This window comes from Myotis yumanensis, unplaced genomic scaffold, assembly GCF_028538775.1.
Source record: "Myotis yumanensis isolate MYYU_CA2020_CCGP unplaced genomic scaffold, mMyoYum1.0.hap1 SCAF_1, whole genome shotgun sequence".
Taxonomy (NCBI): Eukaryota; Metazoa; Chordata; class Mammalia; order Chiroptera; family Vespertilionidae; genus Myotis; species Myotis yumanensis.
In genome coordinates, this window is record NW_027223752.1 from 206,368,547 (window position 1) to 206,386,506 (window position 17,960).

The following is a 17,960-nucleotide window of genomic DNA, read 5'->3' on the forward strand; positions in this document are numbered from 1 at the left end:
ATGAAACATTTCTTGATGCTCACAAAAACTATACCAATTCATTAAGGCTTAAGTGTTAGACAAAAGTAATAAAGTAATAAAATAAGCATTAAACGTAAGCTTACTACTTTTGTACACAATTTCATTAGGGGCAAATCGGTTTTCTGAGCATGAAATCTGATACTAAATAATAAACAAAACGGTACATTCATTCTTATCTAATCTTAATAGAAAATGGTGACTGACGAAGAGAAGTAAACAGGTTTTCAGACCACGAAACTGCTGTTCTTTGTCTAAAATATCAAAATGACCTACTCAAACTCTGATTTCAAAATTAGCAGTTTGGAAAGACTAACCTTAATTTAACAAATAAACTCTTTTAACGTAAGAGTTAAAAGTGTAAAGCTCCATGGGAATAGAAGCTATAATGCAAAAGCAGAAACATATTTATAAATCTTTAGGCATCCGATAATCATCTTACTTATAAGGCACATTCCTACATGTCAACAACAATACACAAGCCAGACAATACATGAATCAATTTGTAAGATATAGTGTGAAAGGAACAGTGAAATTTGCCTTTCCATTGACACTTAAAATCATCTATTTGTGCATTCTAAGTATTATTTATAAAAGAATTTTCTTAACATTCTTTAAGTCTTTCTCAATGTTTTTTAAATAGGAGGAAAGTCCCAGAAATGCCATAAATTTAAAATTAAAATACTGCTAAAAATTTAAGAAGCACTTGCAAAAACTGAAATACACACGCACAAGAACAAAACCCCCCACAATAGTAAGACAGTTAGTAGTCGTTTCTCACAAATATTTTACAAAATAAATACTTTCTGCTTGGTGATTTTGAGACAAATCAATATACTATAAAGTACTCTTTGTAGCTCTGAAGTCTTCATTTTGTGCCTTAACAAAAGCTGACAATCATTCATAATGAAGTCTTTTTATAGTTACATAGCTTTCATGTCTCTTCTAAAGATACAGTAAACCTGTGGGTACTCAATAAAACTGACCAATTAATTGACTACCATAAAAACCTCAGAAGCTATTCTAAAATATTTACATCAAAGACCAGCAAAGTCAAAATAAATTACTAGTCTACCCAGTATGCTCTTACTTTATTTACTAAGTTCAAATTTTTCTTCAAATTTTGAAGAAATATAGGTTCTTTCAAAGGAAACTATAAAAGATGTACCACACCAGGTAAATTCTCAATATTGCCATTCAAATTTACCCAAAATAAGAAATGATAGCCGAAACCGGTTTGGCTCAGTGGATAGAGCGTCGGCCTGCGGACTGAGAGGTCACGGGTTCGATCCCGGTCAAGGACATGTACCTGAGTTGCGGGCACATCCCCAGTGGGGGATGTGCAGGAGGCGGCTGATCGATGTGTCTCTCTCATCGATGTTTCTAACTCTCTGTCTCTCTCCCTTCCTCTCTGTGAAAAATCAATAAAATATATTTTAAAAAAATGATACATCTTCAAAAATTACTCTGAGGGAACATCAAAACAGAGTTTAGGGGAGAGAAGAGAGCTTTAGGGTCAAACAGAACTCAGTTTAAATTCTTGTTTCATCTCTCACTAACTTCATGATATTGGGAAAGTTAATATAACCTCTTTGAGAATTAATTTCCATTATCAAAGGGAAATTACAGGCTGTTTTGAGCACTGAATTAGAAAACATGTAATAATAGACTGCTTAGCACAGTACCTAGACCATAATAAATACTCAATAAGTGACTGTAATTACTGAGGAATGTTTAGTAACCCATATTCAGTGTAATTTAATATCCAAATTCCAACTGATGCTATATAAATCATCAGAATGAAAGATATAAAAATTCAACAACAGATTTTTCTTTAATGCACTTAATCTGATTATTCTTTATATTAGTGTTTTTCAAACTGCAGGTGATGATCCATCTATGTGATTGAAATCACCTGCCGTGGTCAGCAAACTGCGGCTTGCGAGCCACATGCGGCTCTTTGGCCCCTTGAGTGTGGCTCTTCCTAAGCCTTAGGAGTACGCTAATTAAGTTACTAACAATATACCTACCTATATAGTTTAAGTTTGAACAATTTGGCTCTCAAAAGAAATTTCAATCGTTGTACTGTTGATATTTGGCTCCGTTGACTAATGAGTTTGCCGACCACTGACCTAGTGGGTCTCAACCAGCATTTCTAAATAAAATAGAATAAAACATATGAGAATGCATAGCACAGAGGAAGTCAAACATTGATTAATGCATTTTAAAAAATTACACACATTTGTAATGTATCTGTATTCTGGATAGCAAAGTAAAACGTATCTCTTACTGTGCAAAAAGAGAAAAGTTTAAAAACCAGTGCTTTACATTATAAGAAGAAAAATAATTAGCTGATACCGAGTGCTTAGTTTCTACTAGACACTGTGCTAAGCACATACACTATACTATTTCATGTCATCCTCCCCAAAATCCTCTAAGGTAAGTCCTATAACTTCCCTGATTTTACTAATGAGGAAACTGAGACTTAGAGAGATGAAGTCACTTGCCCAGGACGCAGAGCTAGTAACTGGTAAATCCAGGCTTCCAATTTAGTCACCTGACTCCAGAACTTGTACATTTAACCACTTCATAAGTATTAGGTTGTAAAATGTGACTTTTCCTTATATAAAAGTTATTCAAAAGCTAGACTTCTTCATGATGCCTAACTCAAGAGTGATTTTCTGCAGGTGCAGTGTATCTTGGAGAAGGCAGTGTGATTTGGAGGTGAGAGCGCTAGGCGTGAGGTCCAGCTTCCGTCCCCGGCATTGCTGCTTCAGTGGCGAGGAGTTGGCAAGTCATTTAATCTCGCTGTGTCTGGATTTCCTCACCTACAAAACGGGAATGATAATATCTGCCCTGCTCCCCACAGGCCATTGTGAGAAAGTATATGTACATATAACAAGTGTAATGTTCCTTTGTGCTACTTGGTTATATGAGATGATCATTAATACCACCCAAGGGGCCCCATTCATCAAAACACACATCAAATATGATAAAATAAAAAAAAGAAAGGTCAATCCTTTTATAAACTGTATGTGGAAACACTCCACCCAGTTCCTGGCACAAAGAAGGCCTTCAGTAAATGTTCATTAAACTAAAAGAAGTGAACCAATTTGATTTGCATGCGTGTGTTATCCATCTGTATTTTATTTTTCATTAACTTGTCCTTTCTACAACAATTTACCGAATATCTCCTATATACCAGATTAGAAATGTGGGCTGGAAAAAGAAAAAAAAGACTTAAAAGACCATGCTTTGCCCTGGAGAATCTTATATTAATTTCAATTAACTTTTCCAAAATTGTGTAAGAGAAAATTATAAACTACAGCTTCCTCATCTAGTAACAATAATTTAGGCTTATTATAGTGCTTTGTGATTTAGAAAGAACTACAAGCATACCTCAGAGATGCTGTAGGTTTGGCTCCAGATCACCCCCTCTTTTTGCAGATAGAGGCCTTGCTTTCAATTTGTAAAAAAAAAAAAAAAAAAAGCAACACCTGGGAAGTGCAATAAAGCCATGCTCCATAAAATGAGGTGTACCTGAGTATAGTAGCTTTTGTTTCTCACACCAAGTGCCTAAATATGTTAAATCTGTATTATCTTCCTGACTCCAAATCCAGTGCCAAGTCCTGCTAAGTCTTTAGAGTGAAAGTTTCTCCATGTCAGAGGTGACTGTAAAAATAAGGTTTTGGAGACAATACATTGTAAATAATACTGGGAAGGGGTGGAAGTACAATGACTGTTTTCCCTTCACACTTCTGAGTTAAAGCAATCTATCATGCAACCTTATCACCTACAGCAGATGCATTTTTTCAAAATGTTTCTTGTAAAAACCTGCCTTTGAATTTTTTTTCTTACAGGCAATTTTCTGTTGAATATCTGGAACTAGGGTTCAGTTTTCTCATAGAATAAAGGAGGTAGCAGCGAAGGTGTCCTTCCTTTGTTGACTTGAAAAATTACTCAAAATTGTTTCTATTCAGGTTCCTGAGCCACACACAATGCTAAATAATCGTTAGCCTTTACATATATAATTTAACAACTACTATAGGTGATTTTTACAGGGAAACAATGATTTAATGACACCTTAATGAATTGAAAATTTGCTACAGGAAATTAAGAATCTTTTACTAAAACTGCCTTATCCTTTGTATTCTAACTACTCCCTCTCTATCACCACCATCCCTCCCAACATTCGCCCCCTCCTCTCTCTGTCTCTCTCTCTCTCTGTCTCTCTCTCTCTCTCTCTCTCTCTCACACACACACACACACACACACTCCCTTACCTACACCAGATCAGTTTCTGGGCTATTATTTATAAAACCATATTTAAATTTCACAACACATGGTCATAGTTACTAGGTTTTGTTCCCCCCTCCCCGCATCCACGGAATCGATGTGTCTTTACATATATTCTCTCCTAAAAGCCACAATCCAGATAATGATCTCGATGTGTCTATGCTGAGAATATCTGATATCAAATGTGAAGTCAGCCCTCCTGTTTACTGATAGCCACGAGTGAAAGCCGTACCCCACCCACCGCCCCCGTAGGGTTAGGGGGTGCAATCTCGCCACTACAGACCTCTCTGCAAGAAAGGGCGTGATCGCGCCAGGAAGCCCACCGCCAGAGCCTCTGGGAGAAGAGAAGGAAAACACATTTACACCCGGCAGCGTGAAGTCTCCCGGCTCCAGCCTTTGGTAAACAGGGAAAACCTTTGTCTCGCCTCAGCCACCCAAGCGGGGGGCCCATCAGAACTGGGGCAACAAGAGTTTGTGCGAATGACTTGGCAGCGGTTAGACAAAGCATCGCCGCTCTAGCGGGGAGAGAGCTGACCCTGGTCCTCGACCGGGTCCCGGACGGCGAGGTCCAGCTCTGACGCCGCCGCGGCGACCCGGGCCGGAGCCCGGGACCCTGGACAGGAACCCGGCGCGGGGAGGAAGCGGGGAACCAGAAGGTCCCACGCTCTCGGCAAGTTCTCGGGGCGCTGCCCGTCCGCAGGTTCCCCGAGTGGAAACCAAAGAGACGCACGCCGCGCGCCGGGTCCTCGGGGAGTGTCGGCGCCGCACACGCCCGGACACCGCCCCGAAGACCACGGCCGGCCCCGCCGAGCCCACGCAAGGTCAAGGTCGGGAGTCCCGGGCGCCTCTGGGGCCCTCGCCGGGGGCCGCGAAGGGAGCGGAGAAGCCCGCCTGCCGCCCCATTGTCTCTCCGGCCGCGGGCGGAGAGGGAGCTCACCTGAGGTCCCCGCCGGGCGCCGAGGCTGGCAGAGCGGCCGCACAGCGACGAGCGGTCCCGCGCGGGCGGCGGGTGCGACTGCCCAGCCCGCGGCTGCCCGCGGCACCAGCAGCCTCCGCAGCAGCCTCAGCAGCGCACCCGCCTCTCAGGCGGCCGCGGCCTCCATTGCTCTCCCCGCCGCCGCCGCCGCGCGGCACTGCGCGCCCGGCCCCGCGCGCGTGGTCACATGCTCCGCCGGCGCCTCGGGCGCTCGGACCCGCGCCGCGGCCCCGCCCGGCCTCGCCCCTGGACCGCTGGGCGCCCCCGCGAGGCACCCGTCGTCCCGCGTTCCCTCCTGCGCCCTCGCGGAGAGGTGCGCACCGGCCGGCTCCTCTCCCAGGGGCAGCCCAGACACGGGGCGCTTGGCCACAGGGAAGGGCGTGGGCTTGGTCGCTGCCAGGCGGCGCCCCGTGGCGCGCCTGAACGCGTGGGGTCTGTGGTTATTGAGAGGGTTCACTGGGAGGCTTACGCGGGGCAAGAACCCGAGACCGTCAGTCACCAGCCCACAGGGTGCAAATCTGGCCCTTGGTACCTGGACGAGCCCGACACAACGGGAGCGACCTGGACCCCAGAGGGAGCTTCGCTCCGCAGAGCCCCGACAATGGGAAATGGCACTGGGACTCCTGGAAGCGGACCAAAGAGCAAAGCTCAACATCTCTTTGTTGAGTCCTGTACATCAGAACAGAGACATTAACATTCGGCATTATTGTCCCAGTCATAATGAAATTAAATGATTGACTTAGATGTTTTAAAGAAAAAGAATATATATATATATATATATATATATATATATATATATATATATATAATCACTGTAAATACTGAGACTTTTCCCCATACTTTTTACTATGACTGCTTCAATGTGTTACCAAACTCAAGGGGTCTTGGGCTTGGGGTACTCTATTCGAGAACCAGATGTAGTTGTCCTTCGGTAGTTTATATGTTTGCAGCAAGTAATGGAAACAGGACATTCACATCGAAAGCTGTCTCTTGGGAGGCTTAGCTACTGCTTACACGGTACTTGGTTAATTACATGTTGATTTCTTCTTTGCAGTTGGCTATGCTTATCGGGTTGGGTTCTTGGGTTCAGGTCAAGATTATCCTGTTACAGTTGCTTTGTGCAACATTTTAACGTGTAGCAAGAATCTCTTTTAGGCCCGGCAGGCATGGTTCAGTGGTCCAGCGTTGACCCATGAACCAACATGTCAAGGGGAGGGCGTGGGATTGATCACTGCTCTCCCTACCTAGTTCCATCTCTGGTCAGGGCACATGCCCGGTTTCCAGGTTCCATCCCCAGTAGGAGGAGTGCAGGAGGCAGCCAATTGATGTTTCTCATGGATGTTTCTCTCCCTATCCCTCTCCCTTCTTCTCTCTAAAGATCAATAAAAATATATTCTTTAAAAAATAAAGGCTTAAAAATATTGCATTTAGGAAGAACTCCCCGGACTTGGAGACCCAGACCTATCTAATAAATGGGAACTCTTGGAAATCAGTATCTGATGATCTTCCCCTTCATTATTAATGCAAAGATGCTAAAAATAATTTATCATTAAGCAGGAAATTTTTAAAAAAGCAAAAAGAATCTCAATGATAAAGATACAAAAGATGAAAGGTAACCCACAAGGTATTCAATCTTGAGCCAGATGTCTCAATGACAAAAACAGAGTAATTTTAATGCAGATGCTTGCCTTGGAGCAACTTTGCTACAGCAAAGATCTAGTGCATGTCACCTTATCCAACTGTGTTCTTCTAGACCAGAGGTTCTCAACCTGTGGGTCACAACCGCGTTGGGGGTCGAACGTCCCTTTCACAGAGGTGGCCTAAGACCATCGGAAAACACATATATAATTACATATTGTTTTTGTGATTAATCACTATGCTTTAATTATGTTCAATTTGTAACAATGAAAATACATCCTGCATATCAAATATTTACATTACGATTCATAACACCAGCAAAATTACAGTTATGAAGTAGCAACGAAAATAATTTTATGGTTGGGGGTCACCACAACATGAGGAACTGTATTAAAGGGTCACGGCATTAGGAAGGTTGAGAACCACTGTTCTAGATAAACATTTAAATTAATACCAGCATAAAACATGATTGTGTATTTTGTGACTATAAATATCAGTCAGTTGTTCAGTGCTTACATATCCTAAAATATGACTGCTTTATTCCAAATAAGAATAATGAAGAATTGTATAAAGAGTTGAGCAAGTCTCTTTTGAGTTAATACAGTCACTAAAAGTTCCCCAGAGCCGAAAATCAAATCCCCGTAGAACATATCACTGGAGTCTTTTTCTTGATATATTATGGTCTTGCCAACTACATGAAAATATACTCTATAAAAATTTAAATTTTGGCCCTGGCCAGGTAGCTCAGTTGGTTAGAGCATCGTCCCAATACACCAAGGTTGTAGGTTTGATCTCTATTCAGGGCACATACAAGAAGCAACCTATGAATGCATAAATAAGTGGAACACACTCCCCCTTACCCCCCACTTCCTCTCTCACTCTGTCTCAAAATAATAAATGTAAAAAGTTTAAAATTTCAAATGTACATAAATCAAGTGTGGATCTCCTCTCCTTTAATTTTGCAGGGCAAGGTATCATCCCAAATGACACAACCTTAAAATATTGAGAGTTCTAGAGAACTTATGTTCATACTAGAGCTTTCTAGCTAATCTTTGTGTCTCATGGGCCTCAGAAATCAGAGCATCACTTTAGACAGGTACTGTTCCCCCTCACTTTTCAAACACATCGGTTCATTTTTACTACACGTGGGGCTATAATAAATGTGGCACATCAAACCAGGTCTCAATCTACATTTCCACTTGTGAAATAACTGCCTTTCAGTTAAGACAGATTTCCAGAGGCCGTATCATATACCAAAGGAAAACGCAGAACACTAGGGATTTTAAAAATATGCATTCATTGCCCCGGCTGGTGTGGCTCGGTGCTCTGGTTGGGTGTCAACCTGTGCACTGAAAGGCTGCCAGTTCATCTCCCCATAGGGAGCTCCGTGCAGGAGGCAGCCGATGGATGTTCTGCTCTCACATGGGTATTTCTCTCCCTCTTCCTTCATCTCTTTAAAAATCAACAAAAATATTTTTAAAATATGTATTTAACCATTTGTTTTTGGAGGTTTACAGAAAGTGGGAAATTATATAGTTAAACCAGTCATTCTCAATTATGGGTAATTTTGTCCTCTAAAAGATGTTTGGCAATGTGGAGACATTTTTTGGTTGTTACAATTGTTTGGCAGGTGCTACTACTGGCATCTAGTGGGTAAAGGCCAGAGATACTGCTAAACATTGCACAGCACTGCTGTAACAATTGACCGCAGATTGGGTAGCTTATAAATAATAAATTTCTCACAGTTCTGGAGGCTGGAAGTCTGCGATGATGGTGCCAGCATGGGTAGGTTGAAGTGAGAGCCCTCTGGGGGTTGCAGACTGACTTCTCATTGTATCCTCACAGGGCAGAGAGGGAAAGAGAGCTTTCTGCAATGCCTATTACAAGGACACTAAGTGGAAAGAAATACTGTGAAAAAGATAGTATTGGAAAGAAAGTACACATAATGGGGTTGCTGGTGCCTTGACAAGAATGGTTTGAGTAAGTAATAGGAATAAAGCATGACTGGAGTAATGCAAGAAGGAATAGTGGGTGTAAAGGGAGGGGGATGAAATGAGTGTAGATAACTGTTTTCAAGAAATTTTTGTCAAAGAAGGAGCAAAAATAAAATGGAAGGGGTCTGGGAGGGTTTTAAATGTGAGATTAAAAATGGGAAGTGTGTATGCAAGTGGGAACAAGCCAAAGGAGCAAAATTGACTCATGGGGATAAATGTAATAGTGGGAAAGGTAGAGATGGTTCATGTTATAATGTTTTCAACTATAGGCTGTGTCCCTTTGCTGGGTCATGAAATCAATTTGGTGGGTCAGTTTCTCAATTAGTATTTTAAATTCTTGCTACACATTAGAAATTTGCAAGAGAGAAAAATGTGTACACAAACACAAAAGCCTGTTTAAACATTTTATAGATGAATTTCAAACAGAAACTGTAACTTCACTTCTTACATTTTGAACTAGTTGAAAATAAAAGGGAGTAAAAAAAAAAAAAAAAGCATCTGGCACTTAAATTCAGAGGATTCCCTATATCTCACCAGGATAAAGTTTGATTTGAATAAACTGTTCTTAATTTTAGAATAACGAATACTGCTAAAATTCTTGAAAAAACTATTTGTAAGAAAGAGAGAATAGACTGGAATATCGGAATATCTATGTCAAGCTCCATAATTTAAAATTATTTAAAACAAATTAAAAACATCTATAAAAGGTCAGAACATTCAGTATTTTAAGCTAAAACTAACTTTAGAAAATTGTACCATGGTTATAAAAACAATTATAGCAAGCTACACATTTTTAATTACAGAAAACAGTAAAAATATAATAAATTTAACAAAATATGTCTTGCAGTTGCTTTGGGGGGAAAGGTGGGAACAAATATTTTTATTTTATTTACATATATTTTTAAAAGATTTTCCATTTGACATTGCAAATAATCCCGTTTCTCTTGTCATTTAATGTAATACCTGAACTCACACAAAGGAGATGGAATACATAAAATTACAAAGATGATGGTAAAGTAAGGCACATCACACCCAAATTACACACTGAATTATTGCAAAGGGCATCTCACACATATAAGGCATAGTAGTTTTAGAAAAAGAGCAATGCCCACCTCCAGGTACACACAAATGCACACACACAAACTCCACGTTATTAAAGGAAGAAACAAAAAGGATCATAGTAATTAGCCTTTCACTTTCCTATGTTAGTTTTTAAGCTCTTTTTCAGTCATAATGAAAATCTACTAGAGAACAGAATTTTCTTCAAATGTGTATGGTTCAAACACGATTAGTTTTTGTATTCAATACTCTATTTTGTGCTCCTGTTCTTTTATTAATATGTGCATATATTTATATTCCTTAAAATTAAAATTTTGAAAATTGTAAAATGCTGTTTTCTACTTATTATGCCACAGTTCAATGTTTACATATTATTCTGGAAGACTGACTAACTGACAAAATACAGGTTTAGAAACAAAATCTGATATTATCGAATATATGTATACTGGAATTTTAGCAAAATGTTTTACTATATTTACCCCATATACTATTTTATTATATTCTGAACTTTTATACTGATATAGTGAAGAATTTTATTTACTGGAAAAGAGTCCCAAATTTCTGTTCTGTGGTTTGACAAAAATTTTAAATACCACTTTTAGTTTAATTTTGATAAATTTGTATCATGTGAAGAGACCATGTGATAGCGAAAATAAAGTATATAATATATAAGTGTATCTTTCCCATCACAGTTGTTCTAATTGACAATAAATTATAAATGGTAATCATTATTTTACCAAGACACTGCTATTATAAGAATAGACCTGAATATATTTACCTCAATGATAGACAGCAAATTGGTAATTAATTTTACATTTAGAAGAAAAAAGTTAAGTGTAACATCTGAGTTGATAATCCTTTGTGAATGTGTTAAAGATATAGGTTATCAGCACAAGTATGAAAACTAAAAACACTTTAAAAATAAGTACTGTAAGAATATTTATATACAAATATGGCTCATTAAAAGATTAAAACATAATGTGATTAATACATTATATTAATTCACAGTATAAACACACATTGAGGAGTAATTTAAGTCAGGAATAAAAATACAGATATATCAGCACTATTAATACATATTTTTTTCTGTCATATGCATGAAAATATACACATAGATATAGCTCTTTTAAACCATTTTTTACATAAATATTCACTGATTTAAATAAAAGTTGAAAGAGGTAGAATTTGTGTCAATTTTCATGATTTTCAGGAACAAGTACTTCAAATATATTATTACTGTTCTGTCTGTAACAAGTCCATACAGCCATCTCATTGAAAGTCAACATTCTGAAAAAGAGGGGAAGGGAAAGGTGAGTTAAAATAAAAATGTTAAACCAAGCTCAAAACATCATGAAAAACTTAGATTCAGTAATGTTTTAATTGAAATTATATTCTCTAATACAACCCTTGCCTATTTAGTGGTTAAATAGTAGTGTTTTCTACTTCAAAAAGATTCCCTTCAAATTACCAAAATACAGCAAAATACATGAAGACTAAAAGAATGACACATAGTGAAGAGACTGGAATAACATAGCATGTTAACTGAAAAAAATCACTCAAAACATAAGATATGTCTAGGTTTAATAAAATACAAGTGTATACAAGTACTGAAAATTATGTTGTCTGAGTTTTAAAATGTTATGGATAGTCAAGTATTTTTCTTTTTTTAAAAATATATTTTATTGATTTTTTTGCAGAGAGGAAGGGAGAGAGATAGAGAGTTAGAAACATCGATGAGAGAGAAACATCGATCAGCTGCCTCCTGCACATCTCCTACTGGGGATGTGCCCACAACCCAGGCACATGCCCTTGACCGGAATCAAACCTGGGACCTTTCAGTCCGCAGGCCGACGCTCTATCCACTGAGCCAAACCGGTTTCGGCAATCAAATATTTTTCAAAATATTTTCATGTTATGTGTTATCTAATCATCCTCCCAATTAAAACACACACATTAAAATATGAAAAATCCCATAATAGAAACACTGAGAAAGTAATTATATTTTTCTATACTGAGGAAGACATACTTAAGAAGATATTATCAGACATGCTTTCTAATTTTATGTAAAATAACATTTTTGATGAGAAAAAAATTGGAAACAAGCTATATGTCCCATAAGAAAAGAATGATAAATAAATCCCAGGATATCCATGTGATAAACCATTAGATCACTATTTTAAAATGGCATTTTTGAAAATATTTTTTTTTATTTTTTTAAATATATTTTTATTTATTTTTTACAGATTGGAAGGGAGAGGTATAGAGAGTTAGAAACATCTATGAGAGAGAAACATCGATCAGCTGCCTCCTGCACACCCACTACTGGGGATGTGCCCGCAACCAAGGTATATGCCCTTGACTGGAATCAAACCTGGGACCCTCAGTCCCCAGGCTGATGCTCTATCCACTGAGCCAAACCGGTTAGGGCTGAAAATATTTTTAATGATAACAATAAATCCTCATAACAATATTAGGGGGGAAAACCACAAACAATAAAACAAAACAAAAACAGGATAAAAACTACGTTGAATATGATCTCTATTAGAATTACATGTATGTCTATGCATGTGTATGTTAATTACAAATTAAATACAAATGCAAGTATACCGAAATGCTAATTGCTATTTTCTCTGGGTTGTAGGATTAAAAGTGATTTTGATTTTACATCCATGTTAGTAGCAGCGCTTTCATAACAGCAACCCAAGTGTTCACCAACTCATGAATGGATAAAAAAATGTGGTATATACATACAATGGCATATTATTTAGCCTTAAAAAGGAAGAAAGTTCTGAGACAAGCTCCAACATGGATGAACCCTGAAAACATTATGCTAAGTGAAATAAGCCATTCACAAAAAGGACACACACTGTATGATTCCATTTATCTTGCAGTAAATAGAATAGTCAAATTCAGAGAGACAAACTGTAATGGTGATTCTCAGGGGGTGGGAAAATGAGGAGTAAGTATTTAATGGGCACAAAGTTTCAGTTGGAGAAGATAAAAAAGTTCTGAAGTTGGATGGTGGAACTAATTTGTTCACAACAATGTGAATGTACTAACTGTCAGAGAAATGTATACCCCAAAATGGTTAAAATGATAAATTTAATGTTATATATATTTTCCATAAAAATTTTTTTAATGATTTTTATTTTCTGTATATTTTTGTATTTTATGTCTTTTTCAGTGAGCATGTATTACATACAATTAAAAAAAAGTAAAACTAAATTGGGTATATATTTTAACTATGAGAGGCACTGTAAAATATGGGTTAATATAACCATATCTTACTTATTTCTGAGTGCTTATGGGCAAAGCCCTTAAAATTAATTTTGGTGATAATATTTAGGAAATATGGGTGGAAATGGGTTACCAATGAACAAGGTCATTAGTTTATTTGGGACTTTGCTAATGGTCGAAGTTTTCTAATCTATATCTACTATTATAGCTATAATAAAAACATGGAAAATAACAAGCACTGAAAAGGACTTAAAAAATGAGAACCCTCACATTGATGGTGGAAATGTAAAATGGTCCAGCTGTGTAGAAAAAGTCTGGCAAGGACTCAGAAGTTAAACAAAGACTTTCCATATGACTTAGCAACTCTATTTCTAGGTACTCCCAAGAGATTTGAAAACAGGGACTAAAACAGATCCTTGTACACCAATGTTCTTAGCAGTGTTATTCACAATAGCTAAGAGATGAAAACAACCCAGGTGTCTATAAACTGATGAATGGATAAACAAAACGTGGTATGAACATACAAACGAATATTATCCAGGCATAAAAAGGAAGTTCTGAGATATTCGATGATATGTATTTGATATTCGATAGATATTTGATGACAGCATTATCTGAAGTGAAATAAGACAGACACAAAAGGACAAAAGGACAAATACTATATGATTTCACTTAGATGAAAATATAAGTAGGCAAATTCATAGAGACTGAAGAATTCTTGTTTAAAGGATACAGACTTCTGTCTAGGGTGGAAATAGTAGTGATGGTTGCACAACACTGAGGGGAGAGCCTAATGCTGCGAATTTAATGCACTGGGTTTTCACTTAAAAATAGTTAAGATGGCAAAGTTCATGCCATATATATTTTATCACAATTAAAAAAATGTTTTCTAATTTATCACATCTTTAGACATTGCTGGAATCCACAATGTTCTGTATCAGTGGTTCCTGAAGTACAGTCTGGGGATCCCTGGGAGTCCCCAGGACCCTTTCAGGGGACCTCAAAGGTCAAGCCTCTTTCCACAAGACTAAGGAATTATGTGCTTTCATTCATTATCCCACAGGTGTACTGTTGAGTTTCCCATAGGCTACCTGATGTGAAAGACCAGGTAGTACATATTTTAGATTTGTGGGCAAAGGGTCTCTGTCACAACTACTTAATTCTGCCACTATAGAAAAGCAGTCTTACACAATATGTAAATAAATGGGTGTGGCTATGCTCCAATAAAGCGTAATTTACAAAACCTAGGCCCTTCAAATATCAGTAACCCTGGAAGCTTCTGTATGTTAAAGCATAGCACATACATTCTGAGTCATCGAGGAAATGCTTACTTATCTCCTATGTACTTCTATTAAAAGAGGCATAATTTTTTAAAAGAACTGACTTTACTATTTCTGTCAATGAGCCTGCATTTTTCACAGTCACCTACCTCTCAAACCCTGGGTCTGACATGCTTCTTTCCCATTCATTCCCATTTCCAGTGAGTCAGCAAAGTCATTGACACTTCCTCAGTCCTAGTGCTCTGGAAAACTGCTTTGCCTTACCTACTCAAGCTCAAACTTTTACATGTTCTGTGACCTGACAATTTCACTATTAAGTATACACCCAAAGAAACGCACATATCTGTTCACCAACATACGGGTACTAGCATGTTCATAACTCTTTGTAATAGCCTGAACTGGAAATTACCAGTACCTGTCAACAATAGAATGAGTAAATGGACTGTGGTAAGTTCACATAATGGAATACTACACAGCAACAAGAATGAGCATTCTACAAGGACACACAATAGTATGGATGAATCTATACTGGCCTGTTGAGGAAAAGGAGCCAGAAATGTGTATCATTTTTAAAATGTCCAAAAGCAGGCAAGAAAATCTATGCTTTTAATAGTCAAAACAGTTACTTTTAGAGCAGGGCTTATGACCAAAAGGGAGCTCAAGTGAGGTAATGCTTTATTTCTTGATCTGAGTGCAGGCTGCATAGTTGTGTGTACTCAGTTTCTGAAAATTCACTAGGCTGCCCTCACTATAACATGACACTTTTCTGTACATATAATTTATTTTTTAAAATCGGTCATCTTTGCTTTCAATAATATTATACTGATCCTGAACTGATTATTCTGTTCCGTTCATAGCTCTTTCTGGTCTCCCTGCCTCTGGTTTCTACCCTGCCCAATAAAGCCCAAATACAATTTTGAGTTAATCTGCCAGGAACAGTTTTTTCTTTTTAATATATTTTTATTGATTTCAGAGAGGAAGGGAAAGGGAGAAAGAGATAGAAATATCAATAATGAGACAGAATCACTCATCAGCTGCCTCCTGCAGGCCCCCCACTGAGGATCAAGCCTGCAACCCAGGCATATGCTCTGACTGGGAATTGAACTGTGACCTCCTAGTTCATAGGTCAATGCTCAACCACTGAGCCACACCAGCCGGGCTAGGAACTGTTCTTTCATCTTAACTCTTCCCTTGTATACATGCTATACACAGGAAGACCTTCAATGGCTCCCCTTGACTTACAGAATAAATCTCTCATTTAGTCTCACATTAAATAATTCTATGTATCCTACTCTCCATGCCTTTCTCCCTCATTATTCCCCAACAACTTGTAATTCCAATCAGATTCAGTCTATTGTGCCACATGCATTCCTGTCTGTCTTTGTCCACACTTTTATCATCTAGTACTCGTACCTTGAATTTAGCACTTCATAAAATATTTCTCTGTGATGTCTCATATCGTCATGGACCAGAAATGTTCAGTTCAATGAGTTTTTACAATTATACTAGAGGCCCAGTGCACGAAATTCATGCACGGGGGGCAGGGAGGGTATGTCCCTCAGCCCAGCCTGCACCCTCTCCAATCTGGGATCCCTCTCACAATCCAGGACTGCTGGCTCCCAACTGCTCGCCTGCCTGCCTGCCTGATTGCCCCTAACTGCTTCTGCCTGCCAGCCTGATCACTCCCTAACCACTCCCCTGCCAGCCTGATTGATGCCTAATTGCTCCCTTGCCGGCCCGATTGTTCCCAATTGCCCTCCCCTGCCAGCCCGGTTGCCCCCAACTGCCCTCCCCTGCAGGCCTGGTCCCACCCAACTGCCCTCCCCTGCAGGCCTGGTCCCCCCCAACTGCCCTCCCCTGCAGGCCTGGTCCCCCCCAACTGCCCTCCCTTGCTGGCCTGGTCCCCCCCAACTGCCCTCCCTGCAGGCCTGGTCCCCACCCCAACTGCCCTCCCCTGTTGGCCTGGTCCCCACCCCAACTGCCCTCCACCTGTAGGCTTGGTCACCTACAAGTGTCCTCCCCTGCTGGCCATCTTGTGTCCACATTGGACGGCCATCCTGTGTTGGTGTGACAGTCAATTTGCATATTACTCTTTTATTAGATAGGATATACTCTCATAACCACCACCACCAAATAGAACATTCCATTATTCCCACCAAAGGTGGTCAGAAAGTTCCCCTGATCACTTTTGCAGGCAATCTCCTTGCCTCCCCAGAAAACTACTTCCTGAATTTTCATAACCATAGATTAGTTTTGCTTGTCCATGGTGTTACATACGTACCTTTCTAAAAATTATCAGTTGATATGTTCAGGAGAATGTGAAGGAGATTTCAGAGTGGAACTAAGGGGTGGTGTGGGAAGACCATGCCGACGCATCTCCTGGATTGCTCGTTCTCTGTCAAGTAGATCAAACAAGAGATAATACCAAAAAGGGCTACCCAAATACAAGGCGCTATTGTTGTTAATGAAATAATTACTGCTCAATTAATTTCTATTTACTAAATTTAAATCCCATGTCCTTATATGATTTTTAAACAGATAAAAGATTTCAATTAAAGGAATTGTATTATAAGAGACTGTTCAAAGGCCCTCAGAGCACAGATTTCCAAAGTTGGATGGTTCTTCCCTCTGCTCCTTCCTTTCCCACCTCTTCTTGCACATAAATCTAGCCCTCTGCCTCTTCCTGCCTTAAAACTCCCAAATGTCATAGAGTAAAGTAATCCATTCTCTATTATGCTTTCCTTCCCTGTGTCTATCTGCCCCACAAAGCATGGGGGCTGCACTATCATCTCCTTGTGAGCAATCCAGGCTCTGGCCTAGACTTTTTATGCCTTGAGTTCTTCAGTATCCATGATTTCTACATATTTGGGTGTTTCACAAACGCTTTTTCACTATTATTCCCCAAAAGAAACTTTTTTAGATGTTTTCTCCACACTCCATGAAATTTTAATATACAGGTACATTGTTTACATACTGTAGCCCTTTAGAGGGCCATAAATTATGGTAATACCTAGGGGGTTTTGTCACTCCCTCTTCCCCCAAGAACCAATTTTGTCCCACAGGAGGCAATATTGCCCCTTTAAGAATGCATAATCTAGTTGGATGTTAAGAAGGAAAGACATGGCCATGTGGGTCAAGGTTTCTTCGGAAAATGGGGTAGGGAAAAAGGAGAGAAATTAAGGGGGTCTATAACCTTACGCAATCGAGAGTTTGACTTAGGACCTGTGAATTGAAAGAATTTAAGTTATCATTAAGAAATGGAAATAATATATATATATATATATATATATATATACACAGTTCAGCATATTAAGAAACTAGGTCTTCTAAATTACAAGATTAAAAATTGCTTTCACAACACTGACAGAATCTCAGGCTTCATATCTTACTAAGATAATAAATATTGAATTCCTAGCAAATTCTGTCTATATGTCAAACAGCACATCAATAAACATTTTAATG

The 17,960-nt window shown here is 39.0% G+C and overlaps 2 protein-coding genes across 3 annotated transcripts in view; both read right to left on the reverse strand.

The window, feature by feature from the left end:
- The window catches only part of CRACD (capping protein inhibiting regulator of actin dynamics), a 228,773-nt gene extending 223,469 nt beyond the window's left edge, over nt 1–5,304 (reverse strand). The window contains exon 1 of the mRNA XM_070396234.1: nt 5,252–5,304. The gene's annotated coding sequence lies outside the window, so the exon portion shown is untranslated. The remainder of the gene's footprint in view (nt 1–5,251) is intronic.
- A 5,555-nt stretch (nt 5,305–10,859) lies between these two features.
- CEP135 (centrosomal protein 135) overlaps nt 10,860–17,960 on the reverse strand; it is an 80,565-nt gene continuing 73,464 nt past the window's right edge. Inside the window, exons 25-26 of one of the 2 annotated variants that reach the window (XM_070396308.1) lie at nt 16,780–16,893; nt 10,860–11,268 (exon numbers count right to left, since the gene is read on the reverse strand). In XM_070396308.1, the coding sequence (XP_070252409.1) occupies nt 16,794–16,893 (100 nt within the window). In that variant the 3' untranslated portion in view covers nt 10,860–11,268; nt 16,780–16,793. The other variant, XM_070396325.1, reaches the window with a different exon arrangement.